General features: G+C 41.4%; 3 protein-coding genes across 3 annotated transcripts in view; 1 reads left to right on the top strand and 2 right to left on the bottom strand.

The window, feature by feature from the left end:
- slc35h1 (solute carrier family 35 member H1) overlaps window positions 1–9430 on the bottom strand; it is a 47907-nt gene extending 38477 nt beyond the window's left edge. The window contains exons 1-10 of the mRNA XM_030054821.1: window positions 9027–9430; window positions 8488–8697; window positions 8227–8377; window positions 7409–7472; window positions 6768–6840; window positions 5553–5721; window positions 4278–4361; window positions 3714–3889; window positions 3451–3580; window positions 3032–3170 (exon numbers count right to left, since the gene is read on the bottom strand). Of these exons, the coding sequence (XP_029910681.1) occupies window positions 3032–3170; window positions 3451–3580; window positions 3714–3889; window positions 4278–4361; window positions 5553–5721; window positions 6768–6840; window positions 7409–7472; window positions 8227–8377; window positions 8488–8598 (1097 nt within the window). The 5' untranslated portion in view covers window positions 8599–8697; window positions 9027–9430. The remainder of the gene's footprint in view (window positions 1–3031; window positions 3171–3450; window positions 3581–3713; window positions 3890–4277; window positions 4362–5552; window positions 5722–6767; window positions 6841–7408; window positions 7473–8226; window positions 8378–8487; window positions 8698–9026) is intronic.
- Window positions 9431–9958: 528 nt separating this feature from the next.
- taf13 (TATA-box binding protein associated factor 13) lies at window positions 9959–10878 on the top strand. Its single transcript, XM_030056240.1, has 2 exons — window positions 9959–10119; window positions 10215–10878. Exon 2 carries the CDS (start codon window positions 10216–10218, stop codon window positions 10588–10590), a length of 375 nt encoding a protein of 124 aa, XP_029912100.1. The 5' UTR covers window positions 9959–10119; window position 10215; the 3' UTR covers window positions 10591–10878.
- Window positions 10879–11230: 352 nt separating this feature from the next.
- On the bottom strand, window positions 11231–14772 carry tnnc2.2 (troponin C2, fast skeletal type, tandem duplicate 2). The gene is made up of 6 exons (XM_030056239.1): window positions 14679–14772; window positions 13463–13514; window positions 13013–13156; window positions 12471–12585; window positions 12231–12367; window positions 11231–11875 (listed from the first exon to the last, which is right to left on the bottom strand). Exons 1-6 carry the CDS (start codon window positions 14679–14681, stop codon window positions 11844–11846), a joined length of 483 nt encoding a protein of 160 aa, XP_029912099.1. The 5' UTR covers window positions 14682–14772; the 3' UTR covers window positions 11231–11843.
- Window positions 14773–15332: the final 560 nt, after the last annotated feature.

Genomic DNA, 15332 nt, shown 5'->3' with positions numbered 1-15332 from the left:
ATAAAACCCCCATTTGGTAGTTGTAATTGGCCTGCTCAGTGATTTTATGATGAAATATGTTGCACATCATTTTTTTTTTCTTGCAGGTTTAGTGCCACTAGCCTACTACTAGAGTGTATTACTTCCATGGTTGTTTAATTTTAATGTGCTTTAGTCTGCTAATTTTATTTCAGAAGCCAGGAAAAGAGAGCAAGATAGTTTGTTTAATTAATGTTTACTTTGATCTGTTATTAATACATGGTAAGCTTCTATCTGTGATTTAGGCCTTTTGCCTGACTTAATAAAGGCCTGATGTATCTGAAGATGAAAGATGCTTTAGTTGTCTCTTTGTTCCTATTTCTGCTGTTTGATAATGCGCATGCTGTACTCTGGTCCTGGCTTGGGTGTTTATATTCATAGTGTCTGGTAGGCTCCTGCTGCATACAGCCTGTATGTATGACACAATGATAAAGCAGCAGTCATTCATTCAGTTGTTCATTCTGTGTTACGTCTCAGTGACTTTTTAGGTACAGTGAGTCCACACACCTCAGAAGATGTAGCCATGTAGTTACAACTTCAACAACAATAATAATAATGATGATGATGATAATTATACTTCCCATAATATTCCTGGGTAGGATATTTGTATAGCATCCTTCTCAAACGTATAGAAACAGGTCTAGTTCTTTGCTGAAAGCTGCAGGGCGGGACATGTGGCAATGGCTTAAGGAAACTGTGTTTACATTCAACGCTCATCATCAGGGGATGAAAGCAGTTGCCTGGAGAGAATGTTAGTTTATCTTATGCTCATATTTTTTTAGCGAAGACTGCATTAGTCTATGTTGACATAATATCCATACAGCTGTGTTGGAACATAACCACAATCTGCGGCTAAACTACAGGAGTCCAGACTGACAGGTCTAACACGTGCAGGGTCGGGAACTAAAGAGTTAGATGTGAGGCCTGTAAAGGGACTACACATTTGTAGCACTCTTATTACTGAGATTTTACAGAGTAATATGGGTTTACTTGATAGATTACTTGAAAGCATGTTTGGAGGTAGAAGACATTTAGATTGTATCTTATAGACACACTAATATAACTCTTCAAATAATGGTTAGTGCTATGGTGACACGTTATAATAACACTGTGCCAACATTCTAAGTATTTTGCATGCAAAGTAATCCTCGAGTGAGACTATCCAGTTTCCATTACTTTTGAAAGTGTCCGTTTCAACCACGAATCGAGGAGTAAAACTAAAGTGACCTGTGTTCCCTGCAGTTAATCAAGAGTTTACTTACTAAATAAACTCAATTATGATGAGGGATCCAGCCAGTGGCATGTCTCTCTCAGTCTTAATGGGTAAATCTAATGGAAAGCACTGCAGTGGAATTTGATTGCATTTATAAGCATGAGGAGAAGAGCACGCTATGTGGAAGTGCAGTATGCATAATGTAGACTTCAGGACCGTATAGACCTTCAGCAAAACAGGCACCAGTGACAAAAAAACAACAACTTCTTTTTCATTTAATTTATTATCATACTGCAAAATGTATTTTTGACATATTAAGATCACTAAAATATCCCGACAAACATTCAAAAACAAATGTCTTCTTGAATGGCTTTTAACTTAAGTAGCTACATAGTCATTGATTCAGTACAGTTAATTGCTTTTGAAAACAGCTCTTTGAAATAATGAGCGTTAGTGGTCCTAAGCTCAGCTGTCAAGTAAACAAGGCACATTGAGGTTTAGTTGCTTCACATCATTTCAGATCATGACTCACAGGGTTGGAGACTATTCACTTTCAGTTCAGTCAATTTAGCACACATTTGTGCTACAAAAAGGTTCAAATTAGTACTATTTTGCAAAGTTTACCACAAGATATAATAACGATGATAGAAAAAACAGCACAAATGCTTGATTATCTGTGCTGTGGTTGGAAAATCAGCCAGCGTTTGATTTAACATCAGTAAACTGACTCCTTCCCTGTTTTGTGTCACAACATATACCATAAAACCACCTAGAGTCTTCTGCAGTGGCCTATGTGCATAGAGCATTTCACTCTTCACACCTAACATCATTCTGTCCTCCAAGCTCTTATCTCTGTGCAATACACATCGAGCTGAGCTGCATACTAAGGAGGACTGAATGCAAATGTGGGAAGCTGGCCCATGTGGAATGATTATGTAGTTATATGCAGGTTTGTTGAAGGGGGCAGATCTGGTTCACAAATCTATTCATATCAGACAGTCTAATAGCTTTCATTACTCTATGCACACAGAAGCACCACTGCAAAAGTTCCTGCAAATATTGGAGCGTAAGAGGCCGGGTGTTACGGAACAAATGAATATCTGGTTTTGCATGTACAATCATTTAAGCACATCATTTCCTTGGGAATGCAGTCTTTACTTTGCGGAAGGAAAAACTAACTTCAGATTACGTGAGGACACTGCTCCTGCTATGCATCAAAGGGGCACCTTGACATTTTTAAAGTTAGACATTTTTATTTGACCAGACATGAGGCTGCACTGTGTGAAAAAGTTTCTCCATTTTTCTTTTAAACTTACAGCTAGCTGTGGCCCTTGGTTTTAAAGAATGCCAATTATTCAGCACTGTCTGGGAGAGAAAAATGTCCCACTACAATTCAATGTGTCAAGGGATCCTTTCAATGCCATAATACTCTTCCTCTCCCAATACATCATACTTTTTTGACACTTGCATGTATTAGCTACATTTGTGAAGCTCCCCTAAGGCAACAGTTCATAACTTGTCACGTTCAGTCCGCAGTTTACCGTAGGGCTGGTAAAGAAGCCCTGGGCTCACTCAACATCCAAACTGACGTCCAGGAGTTAAAGACATGATCGGTAAAAGACAAAAGCCGAGAAACTGTTCCCCTCTTTTTGTGGCATCCCGAACAAAAAAGACAGTTTTGGGATTTTTTTCCCCCTCTGCAGCTTTTCTTTGATCGAATTTGCAAAGAAGTTGCAAAAGAAGGATCCTTTATGTCTTATGAAAACCCCTGTCTTGGCCCCTGTCTCCTGAGGTCAATGCAGAGTAATTTCTTGTTCCTCATCTTCATCATCGCATTCATCAGCAGCAGAATCACCGCCCTCATACGCGGTCTGTTGCAGCAACGGCAACTCCAGCTCTGGACTCTTACTGCTTAGCTGCCTTAAAGAGGGGCCCCTATCTGATGGGAAAAAACATCACAAAATTTACATTCCTCAAATGAATCAGCATACTACATTGTACATGAAAGCTTTATGTTAAAACATATTAATTTAATCATTGTCTATGTCCATAGTTTGTAATGAAGCCTACTAGAACAAAATACTGTATGTACTGCATATTGGTGTTGATTATTTCAGAACAGTTACACAATCCTGATATTTGACTGACTCTTGATGGTTGTCTTCACATGCATATATAAAAATTAAAAAGCAAACAAAACCAACATAATAAGCACTTACTTTTGGAGTAGTAGGTCTTGAGCCCCACATGCAAGGAGATGCCAGCCAGACACACAGTAAACCCAAACCAGTTGAGAGGACTCAGCTTGTCTCCCATTACATGTGTTGCCAGCAGCAGAGTGCACACCTCCTACAAGACAACAAGAACAGGAGATTAGAGCTGGAAACAGTTGCTGTTCTATACTGTAGGTGTCGGAAGAAAAGGGGAATGAAGAACGGAATTAAAGAAATGAACATGGACAAACAACGTCTATCATCCTGACCTTAAAAATCCCTGATATGGATAAAGTGAGGCTGGAGGTTCTGGAGACTAAGAGGAACTCTGAGAAGCCCAGACCGAAGGCCAGAATCCCGCCGATACTCAGCGTGAAGAGAGAGTACAACAGAGTAGAGAGCTCCGACACACGGAATAACTTCTCTGATGTGCTGAGGCTCAGGCCTGAAGGGAAACACAGAGGGGAGAGAATGGTGAATGAGATGTGGGACAATGAAGAAATAGTGCATCCAAAGCTGCTTGTCAATAACTCACACTGGCATTTCGATATGAACAGCAAGCCAGACTGAAGGTAGACTGAAAAACGGGACTCTGACATATAACACTAATGCTAGATGAACTATGCCTCATTCAAATGTCAACTGTGTAGGTCTGAAGATGAGAATGACAGTGAATCTTTCTCTGCACATAAAGGACAGTGACATCTTTCAGTTCAAGTCACTTCACCAAAAATGCTATAATTGTGTGTACAAGGTTTTGCTGACTGCAGTGATAAGCACAGCAGTAGAAAAAACCTGAGGCTGACGAACCGCAACCAAAGCCAAAGTCTCACCTTCGTTAAAGAGGAAGAGGGGAAAGAGGCCCAGGAACATGAGGGGCTGCAGGTGGTACATGGTGTCTATTGGGTTCTGGAGGCCTGCAAGGAGACACGAGAGGAGAAAAGGAGGATTAAACAGGAGGAATGAGTGGGATAAATGACAGGGATAACACTGATATGGCAATGGCATGTAAACAAATCAAACCAATCCCTTTGTAAACTTCATGCCAAAATACATATTCTGCAGCCTAACAAAATTACATTGAGCTCTATACTGATATTTATTTCACACACTAGAAAACAACAGAATGCAACGTGAATGGACGAATCACATATCAGCGTCTTGCCAATGAATGCCATCTACCTGCTAAGTGTTTACCAATGCAGCCATTTTAGAAGCGTCAATACATTTCACCTACCAGTGTTGATTTTGTTGACTAAAACTATATATGATGAAAAGTATTCACCAAGAACACTTTTTCCATGATGAAAACTACACAGAAATTAAACTTTGCTGACAGAAGCTACGACAAAATGTAGGACATTTTTGTCAACAAAAGAAAACGAGACGAAAATGCCAGAAGGACGAATGAAACCACAGCTCCTGACCTCAGTTTGGATCCAACAGTTTGCAAGGGGCAAAGGTGCAAACCAGTGGATAATACAGATCAAACGGGAGGTATGTGAAGTTAATGCTGGCTGAACATAACCTAAATGTATCTGTGCATCTATTTCTTTGCAACAGCCTGCTTTTAGGAGGGAAAAAAAGAACAGACATATGGGCAAACTTTGCTTTTCATACCAAGGACATTATAATAACAAAAGCTGGACGCAAAAACTACAACTAACTAAATAGGACTAAAACTAAAATGTATTTTAGATGAAAGATTAGGATGAAAACAAACTGAAAATTGGCTGTCAAAATGAGCACTGTCATCTACACAGATGGAGACAGCGAGGCTGCTATGAGGTTTTAAGTGTTGCAAACAAGTTCATTTAAAAACATGACTGCCAAATAGATTAATTTGCAGGACCTATTAAACACTTGACCCTATAACAAGCAGAACATTATTATTTAGAGCCACGACATGAGACTAAGTGACAGCTGGGTTCACCCTGTCCAGCTTTCAAATACCTTCACTTTGGATGTCAACTCCTGCTAACAAAAATTAAACATTTCTGCTTGTTTAAAACAAAACAAGGGAATAATTGTGATGTGTTTAACATTTATGTTTAACATTAATTCAACACTGTACAAGCATTAGAAGATGTCAGTGATTCACTACTAACCCAGCTCTGCTTTCTGCATGAGGACCTGAGTGAGGGTCCAGCGGATCCCCCCAATGAAGGAGGCCAGCAGCACCATGATGAAGCCCTCCAGGTTGAACTGGGTCGACTTGAAGGTAACCATGAACAGACCGACGGAGATCAGCACGACCACCAGGATCAGGAATGGGTTCTGGTCCACAGGGACAGAGGAGACAAGACGGAGAGAGAATGTGAGAAAACAGACAAACACGTAGATGGAGATAGAGGAGAAAACAGGAGAGGAGAGACGGAGATGGAAAACCGGTCGGGTTAAAAAATGAGAGAATGATGGAGGGGGGAAATGAGCACTGAGGAAGACAAATTGAGTGGAAAACAGGCTGAATTACTGAAAACAGACTGGGCCACAGACTCAATCACAGACACACTTTTCACCAGCAACACGGAGCCACCAAATCAAATTTAGAGACATTTCTACAGCAGAGAGGTCAGCTGTATCGTGTGTAATACGCTGCTGATGGCTAGTTTCCCTCTTCATTGGGGAAAGTAACACAAGCACACAGTAAACCATATTTGATAGAGGGTGAAGCAGCTGGCATATGGCATAGTTTAAAAAAAAAAAAAAAAAAAAAAAAAAGATCTCTCTTATTTATAACAGGAGCTCAGTTTAAAATATTACCCTCTTATCATCGTGTTATACATAGCCACAGGATTTGCTTAAGCAGTTTTCGCCTCTATATTTAGCAATATAGAGGTTAGAAATAACTACATTTCTATATCGGTGACTGTATCATACACACCTTGTGTAGCTGAGGGGATGCTGTATTTGTATTTGCACATTCAATTTCTTCACATCTGTTCATATGATTTGTAAGTTTATGGCAGGCTGTATTCTATCTTTTTCTACGGAAAACCTGTATTCTTATCTTTTATTAAATGTTACATATTTTTTAAGCATTAAGCAATCAGTTGGCTAGTGGCTACATATAAAAGACTTCATGTTCTTTTACTGCACGGTGTTTTCATTGAAATAAAACAGCATTCAAATGTGAACAGCATGAGTTAAATATTAAAAGTAATCGTCTACAGTATGTAACTTAAGATGGGACATTACAAAATAGTTGTTATTCTGTTCTGTCAGCATTTCACTGAAATATTTATGTTGTGCGCATCGCTAGACGGAATAAGAACTGTAGGAACTGGTTGTATTTTTTCAAGCTGAAACAAACTGCCACTCACCGGCTCCTCTAGTTTGAAGACCAGTGAGAAGAAGAGGATGAAGAGCACTGCTGAAGACTTGGTCATGGTGTACCTTGAATGACAAACAAAAACATTAGTATATTAGAGTGGGGAAAAAAACTTAAACACAGTTATGAGAATTGCAAGTCCATGAGTCCACTCCACTTTCATTTATGTGCAAAAGACTTAGACTTGCACACAGCCTTGCACACCCACACATCAGGATGGAACAATGATTTGTGGAGGAAAAAAAATCTGCCAATACTAACAACACTGATTTCATGTGTTCCATGTTACAAATATAAACTATAGTGCACTGGTGTGGTGCAGAGTCCCTGCCCAACAAATCAATATGTGTGTTGAAGCAGATCAAACAATCAAACAGAGAACATCATCGCCTTGAGCTGAAGCATCTCATTTGGTATGTCCAATCAATCTAGAGATATTTCATTCAGACTCCAAATGAGAAATCATAACATCATAAAAAAGCTCAGAATTCAGCAGTGTAATTGTGATAATATCATGCAGCAGTCCCATATTCTTATTACTACTTTTGAGGACATTTTATTGGCAGTGCCCTCTCACTAAACCTTAACCTTTGCAGTGCATGCCTCGCTCTAATTGTACACACACAAACTTACAGGCTGATAGTGATGAAGAGGAAGCTCCAGTTGGAAAGTCCAATATCCAGTGCTGTTGCTATGGCTGTGCGAGAGGAACAGAGTATCACAATATTATGACACATGACTGATATCCTGAGATACATGTCCTCACATCACTGTGTTTATAAAGAAGTTGCCTATCTTGTAACTTAGATGAGGTTTTGCCATAAGTCTCATATAACTGAATAACAACAAATAGCAGGATTACAATAGGCTGTCAGCTGGAGAACAAAAATGGGACAGTTTGATATGAAGACAGAGACTATGTTCTACAGGCTTCTGTTTATGTCTGATTAAAGATACAATAGGTAAATGACAAATCCCGTCCAAAGTGGCCACACAATGGCCAACATGATTTATCAGCCATAGCAGACAAAGAAAATGTGCTCATTTGTAAGGGTGTCTTACTGTGTGGATTTATTAGACTCTCATCATCATTCCCAGGAAAATGTGGTGTAATGTCACTATCAGTGTGGACTTTAGCCAGAGGAGTTTTCAGTCCATCAGTGAACATGATAAAAGCTCACTATCATTGCTTCCACTCCTTCTCCCCACTGTTCTTTAAATTTGCACTCCTGCTATCTGCAAATACTCTCTGTTCCCTTCTGAATAGTTAGGTAAACTATGTGACACTGACTAAAGCATATTGTGTACACAGTATGGACAGACAGCTGCTCTTTACTTAATAGGCTGCGCTCTGCAGGATTGGCATGTACACTAAGAACACACGCAGTCAATCATGCAACCATGCATGCCCACACTTATATATAAAAAAAGAGAGTGCACCAAAACCTCACCTGTAGGAGCCACCTTTTTGAGATAGATGGTCCAGCTGAGAACGATGCGGGGTTTCCCTGTCCAGCATTGCAAGGCCTGCCGCGTCAGAGCTGACAGGCAAAAGATGATGGTGAGGTGGACCAGTGTCATGAAGAGGGGGAAGTGGAAGCCCTGGAACAAAGAAAGAAAGAGAGAGAGAGAGAGAGTCACTCAGGATGTTGTGGTCATTATTTGAGCTCCTCCTCGCAGCAGAATGACAACATAGGAGCCTCATCACTTACCTTCATCAGCCATTTGTTATAGAAAGTGATGCCTATGGAGAAGGTGTAGTAGAAGAGAACTAAGCCAATGGTGCGCAGTGCCCGGCAAAGGAACTGGACCGGGCAAGCCATCCAGGGCTTCTGGGATCAGCTGTCCAGTAAAGACAGCTAGTGAAGCAGGGCCATCTCCAAAGTGGATCTACACACCTCCATGACTCCCGCAGATGCTGGCTGTAAGACACAGACACGGGAGGAAAGAGGAGAGGGAGTGGGTTAACATACTTAGAGCCTGGGCTTGTTTTGTAATTTGTTTATTTACAGTAACGTGACAGCTGACCACGTAGTTAACAGCTGCTCATCCTGCAGCAATGAACCAGTTAGCTTGATGTTACCGTTAGCACAGGAAAGGGTGACAACCACTTGTCAGCTAAGTCACTTTGTCACCAAATATTCAGCTACACAATACAACCCACAGTTAGACGGCATTATCTTCTGTGATACAATCGAAGTCGGAAAGAGTTTATTTTTTCTAACAGGGTTTGAGTTAGCCTTCTGCTTACCTTGCTAGTTAGACAGCAGTAATGTTAGCTGGTGAACTCAGCAGATGGTTGCACGTCTAAGTTTGACAGGTCCAGTTGTTTTCTCGGCTCTATTAGCTGGCGTTAGCTTGCTCTACCTAACGTAAGATAGTAATAAAACGGTACTGTATGGCTGATATCGGTTATCTTTATGTGGACATTAACAAACAGCTGTATCTGAGACAACGCACCACGTCCAGCCTGCGACATCATCAGCACCTTTCTCCCACCCGCAGCAGTGACAGAGAAACTTCGTCGCCCTGGTTCGCGTCGATACGTGCTCAACCGTATGGCGACTGGCGAGAGCGTTACACCAAACTCCACTCAAAAAGCTGACAATTCAACGTGGCATTGCTAAACGGCGAGGGCGCTCCTCGGTTCGGCGTCGCTTTATTCCACCTAGCGGTTATTACATTCTACAAAAGCGTCATTTTAAAGAAGTGGTTCCGTGCTCGCTACCGCCCCCGTGAGGTGCAAGAAGAAGATAGTTAGAAATTTGTCACTGACTGGAGAAACTTGGGGTTGTTTTTTAAACAACACGGGCCGCTTGGAGAATAAAATGTACGCCGAATGGAAGAGGGGCTCCTACTAATAGAGAAAAGAAATTAAGTCTTAATTTATGGGGCTAATATTCTTACAATACTTTTAATTACCATATTTTTCAATGGAGTTTGGTGTACAGGTTTACCAATCACAAAATGTGACCACGCACTGTTCCTCCCTGCAACGGACGAAGCAGTCAACACATTCGCTGCGGTGTCTGGCAAAAGTCTAGCAAAGCAACAGATGTAACACTGTTACTGAAAATTAAACTACAAGCACAGCAACAATCGGACATCAGAGTTGTGTGTAGTTAGGCGATGACATAAAGGTGTAGAGGGAAAACACCACGCAGGGGCGGTATTTCCCATTGCTTTTTCATAACGGGCCACTACGACCGTCAAGGAAGCCGAAGAAGAGAGAAGCGGAAGTCAACAAAGAAGGAGCGTTACACATTCTGTCGTTTTGATCCGGGACCGACAGTTGAAGGTGTTATTTGAGACTTACGACTTCATTTGGCCACATAATAATAAAGGTAACACAATTAACTTGTAGGTTTGCATGTATTCGTGTACTTTTGCGGTGGTTAGGATGTCGCTATAGTCAATTCTATCCGTTTTTTCTCCCCAGAATGGCGGATGAGGAGGACGAGGTTGGCTTTGACGAGGAGCTGGAGGACGGCTCCAGCGGCGTGGATGTAGGACACGGCAAGAGAAAGAGGCTGTTCTCCAAGGAGCTCCGGTGTATGATGTACGGATTTGGAGACGACCAAAATCCGTACACGGAGTCCGTGGATATTCTGGAGGACCTGGTGATCGAGTTCATCACGGAAATGACCCACAAAGCCATGTCCATCGGTCGGCAGGGCCGCGTCCAGGTGGAGGACATAGTTTTCCTCATCCGGAAAGACCCGAGGAAGTTCGCCAGAGTCAAAGACCTCTTGACAATGAACGAGGAGCTGAAGAGAGCCCGTAAAGCTTTCGATGAAGCAAACTATGGCTCCTAAATTCACCTTTTGTGACTATTTTTACAAGCTGCCTCATCTGTTCATTTCTTGTTTGTTGCGCATCTGTATATGTTTTGATTGGGATCCGCTAAGTTCGCCTGTTTTAAAGGATTAACCTACAATTGTTTCATTGACTATCACCTTCATGTCGTTTTCTTACATTTTAATTAACAGCGTAGAGTGACTTGTTGACATTGTGTTATGTATTCCATGCAGTGGCACAACATGGCACAGACACCCTGATGTGCTGTCTAGGAGAGTTTGAATAAAGAACATATTTGAATAATATGCTCAGTCATGAATTTGAGATGTTCCAAAAATTCCCAGGTCACACTTTGCCTGACATATTAGCTCTGCAATATTACCGCCTATCAACAGCCAACACCCTTTATCACTTTTGGGGTTTTACAGTGCTAAACATACCCTGAAGGAGCACAAATCCTGCCTCAACCATGAAGCACAGCATATTTCATCTTACAGTGTTTAGTCATTGACATTTGAAATGATCTGTTTGTTTTAGAAGGAGTTATCATCGTTGCTCGGCATGTCCTGAAACATACTGCATGGCTCAGAAAAAGCCCTCACATTAACAAGCCTGTTTGAAGAACACCCAGTTAGTTGCTAGAATAGATAAAAAGTGGCTGTGGATCAAACAAAATAGAAAAAATAGAAACAAACAGATTTTATTAATATTCCTCAAAACAAAATCTTACAGGTCGTAAATGTCACACCAACTACAAGAGAGCATGTGTTAAATCATTTATTATCTTCTGTTCAAGCAAATTAACTTTTTGTACAGTGATGTGGTTGAATTACTTGGTCTACGCAGCAGGTAACAGGCTGCAGATCTATCTAGACTACATCTAGATAAAACTTTTCCCAGCAGAGTATATAGGAGGGGGTCACTGAAATCAAGCGCCTGCTATGCCGGTTATACCACAAAGGTGTGAGTGTGTGGTGAACTTCACACTCCAGCCTTGCCGTCCTGTGGTAGAGTGGTTTGAGCACAGCATCAATGGGCTGTCTACATTCACAAGCGAGCTGGGGAAAGGTGTGGCCCAGCTTTCGACCCCCACTGGGTGCCCTAGCTGTCTGTTGAGGCTGTCTAGTAGGATGGAGAAGAGAGGCAGTGAACCGGGTGGACAGGAGGGGGGGAAGGGGGGGAGGATGGTTTGGGTAGGTCGATGGAGGATCAGATATGTTCAGCAGGGGGACAAAGGGGGAGGAGGAATGTCCATGAGTCTTTTCTGGTTTTACTGCACGTTCTCCATCATCTTGAGGAATTCTGGAAAAGTAAGACAAGATGGAAAAGCATTACTGAAATGGAAAGTGCAGGGTCAGATCAACAGATCAAACTCACTATGACTCGTGGAATATTTTAGAGATATAACAGTGCTACCTTGAGATGGATAGAAAGATAGATAAACAATAAAACACCACAGGTACAGTAAAGTAACTATAAACTCATTAAGAGAACATTACTCCCTTATAGTGAATAGGCCTGTTATAGTGATTTTTATTTAGTGACTGTTCCAAACTGGAACAGTAATTAGTGCTTAATCATGTTTACCACTACCACCACCATCATCATCATCATCATCATCATCATCATCATCATCATCATCATCATCTCCACGTACCGTCAAAGTCCAGCATGCCATCGGCGTTCTTGTCTCCATCCTTCAGCAGCTCATCAATCTCATCCTCTGTGATGGACTCGCCGGTGCTGCGGATGATGAGGGCGAACTCTTCTCTGTCGATGTAGCCGTCGGCGTTCCTAGCAAACAGGAAGGACGATTGGGTTACAAATGCTTTAAGTTATGAAAACAAGATACTAAAACACCCATAGGTGCACCGTAACACCGTGGACTTGAACGTACTTGTCGAACACACGGAAGCACTCTGCCAACTCTTCCTCGCTCTTGCCAGCCTGGTCCTCCTTTAGCAGCCTCACCATCATGACCAAGAACTCCTCGAAGTCGATGGTACCGCTACCTGAGGGTTAGAGTAAAGTCACATGACTTGTTAACCTGGATCAGGCCGATAAAGGCCCGCAACACAGCTTGTCAAAGCGCCTCGTTCCTTGTGCGTAAAGGAAAAGGTCGCACATTTACGCACAACTATCAACATGATGCTAAACGTGAATGAAACAGATGAGTGCTTCCACTCAGATGTGGGCGTCTGTGGGAGACAGATTAGATTACTTTGCCCAACTTGCGCCAAGAAATTGGATTTATTTGGCCTCTAAGCGGGTGTGCATAACATTTAGGTTGCAAATTACTTAACTGAAGTTAGGCTGAAGGCCTTCAAAGTGTGCAAGTTCATTCCGTGTGCGTAAAGGGCAAACTTAATTATCGCATACAGTAATATACATTATAAGATATGTTATCTGATACGTAATTTTATATTATCCGTAGCTCACCGTCCTCATCGACCTCCTCAATGATCTCATCCAACTCCTCTCTTGTCGGGTTTTGCCCCAGCATCCTCATCACGGTACCCAACTCCTTGGTGCTGATATCACCGCCACCGTCAGTGTCGAACATGTCGAAGGCAGCCTTGAACTCTGGACAGAGAGGAGGCCATATCAATATCAGGGCCACAACAAATGATCAGTTTAGTTCGATGAAAATTACATAATTTTGCTTTAATCATATATGGTTGCAATTTGCCTCGTTGTTTCTCATTTATCTCAAAAGTGATGCCACTGCTTTGCTTTTAGACCTGATTCCCCTGGAGCAGTATTTCATTACAGGAGGCTAGTTATATCCCCTAACATTTTGCCTAGTTTCATACTAGCCCAATTCGCTATCACTCCATTACTGGAACGCCAGAGTAACGCGTTACTTGCAAGGCCGAGGCCTTCACTCACCAGCAAGCATCTCCTCGCTCAGGTAGGAGCGGGCCTCTTGTTGCGCGTCAGTCTGAAAGAAAACAGGGGCCACACTGTCACTTCACATACAGCCTACATTTCAGCACCACTAAAACATATGGCTTTTATATATTTCATCTATTCTATATTCCCTGCTAGAAAAACCATCTGCGTATATAGTATGAGGTCGACGAAATTAGTGCAGCCTACCCTTATGAAAAAAGACCTGGTGAACCTATAACAACTTTTTAAGTTCTTAACTATAAAGATATACCAGCAAACGTTTAAAATATATGGAACTATTAGACTATAGACCCAAAATGATCCGGCAAAAAATGTCAGCCCATATAATATTGGCTACAAAACATAAGTCACAATAAACGAGTGAGTGCATAAACACATATAGGCCGCGGTAAGAATAGTTATCACATCGAGGCCTTATGCTATGATTGGGATAACCTAAGATATTAATATTAACCTAAATTAAAATGCAATGAAGTACACTAGGCTCATTAGGTCTGTACATTAACTACTAAGTAGCACAATTAATAGTGGTAGGAGATTTTTGTTAAGGTGGGACTGTATGTGATAATCCCATGCTTTAACATCAGTTAGATCATATGGAAGTATAGAGTGAGTACGTCTCAGCAGGAATTCCACTGGGCTACTTCTGGAGGTTGGTGAAAATTAGCCGGGCTATTTCAGGCTCAACACATTAGGCTCGCTGTATATGGCAGTGCAGACATCCAATCCTGAGGAATTTGTCGCCCAAGCAGAATCCGCACCTTGATGCCTGCCACCCTCCCCGCTCCTCAACCGCACTGAGTGTTAGCTTTCTCCAAGGATTAAAACAATCTGCCATTTGTGTTGCTCTGAATTCCACCAAAATATGCGTCAAATTCTATCAAATGCTACATTGGTTCCCTTTTTTAAAAAATGATTTTTTTTTTTTTTTTATAAAACCTTAGTGAGAGAAATGATGTTTCACACTCATCTTAAAAGAAAACCAACTGTCCAGAATAATAAAATCTTTTCCAAAATTACATCAAGAGACAACATGCTGGTTTGTCAATTAAATATTCAATAATCACATGACTTTATAAAACAACCGTACACAATGGCTATCACTATAGGCCTATAAGGTTAACTTTATTGATGGTTGGCTGATCAACTTGGAATAGAGCAACCGGGTGTTTGCGCAAATGATTGATCTTACCATGCTTGTGGATTAGCTTTTCCCCCCAGATATCCACGGAAAAAAAGCCCAAAGGAGTGGTCAATCCGTGTGCACCCCAACAGAGAGACTAGACGTCAAGTGAGAGTTGAGACACACTTTAAACGGGGCGGCCAGGACCCGCCCCCTGGCTCTCACAGGCCTCCAGATTTAGTATCCTGAACTTTTAGGGTTCTGGGGCCACGGCAAGCCAATCACACTTTGGAGTGGATAGCTCCTGTTTCTTGAAGCTGCAGGAATAAGGGTGTAAAAGAGGTAAACCCAGATTTTGAGCACTTCCATCATCTAGGTCAAGTTAAAAAAAAATATTTTAATAATGATAAGCTAATAATAATAATAATGATAAAGCTTTAGTGAAGTGATGGGTAGAGTGCACAGATGCTGGCAGTATTTCTTGTTCTGTCATCTGGTTTTGATGGCGTGTGATTTGTAACACTCAGAATATATCAAAGCCAATGTGTAAAAAAAAAAAAAAAAAAAAAAAAAAAGTATGGCAGCCTGAAATGACCTCCTGTTCAGTAACACTACAAATTATGTGCTTGCTGAACAAAGTAACTGAGAAACATCCTCTCATCCCACAGCAGCTTTCTGTGGTGCTCTGCTCTAGAAAGTCCTTAAAATCCAAATTCAAATCAA

This window comes from Myripristis murdjan, chromosome 7, assembly GCF_902150065.1.
Source record: "Myripristis murdjan chromosome 7, fMyrMur1.1, whole genome shotgun sequence".
In the NCBI taxonomy this organism is placed as follows: domain Eukaryota; kingdom Metazoa; phylum Chordata; class Actinopteri; order Holocentriformes; family Holocentridae; genus Myripristis; species Myripristis murdjan.
Note: the sequence above shows the minus strand (reverse complement) of the source record. Positions and strands in the feature narration are given on the sequence as shown.

Coding starts and splice junctions, on each gene's coding strand:
- taf13 (XM_030056240.1), top strand. CDS start 10,216: ATGGCGGATGAGGAGGACGAGGTTGGCTTTGACGAGGAGCTGGAGGAC.
- tnnc2.2 (XM_030056239.1), bottom strand. Junction 12,586..13,012: donor TGAGGAGGTCGATGAGGACG/GTGAGCTACGGA, acceptor TCTAACCCTCAG/GTAGCGGTACCATCGACTTC. Junction 12,368..12,470: donor TGCTTCCGTGTGTTCGACAA/GTACGTTCAAGT, acceptor CCTGTTTGCTAG/GAACGCCGACGGCTACATCG.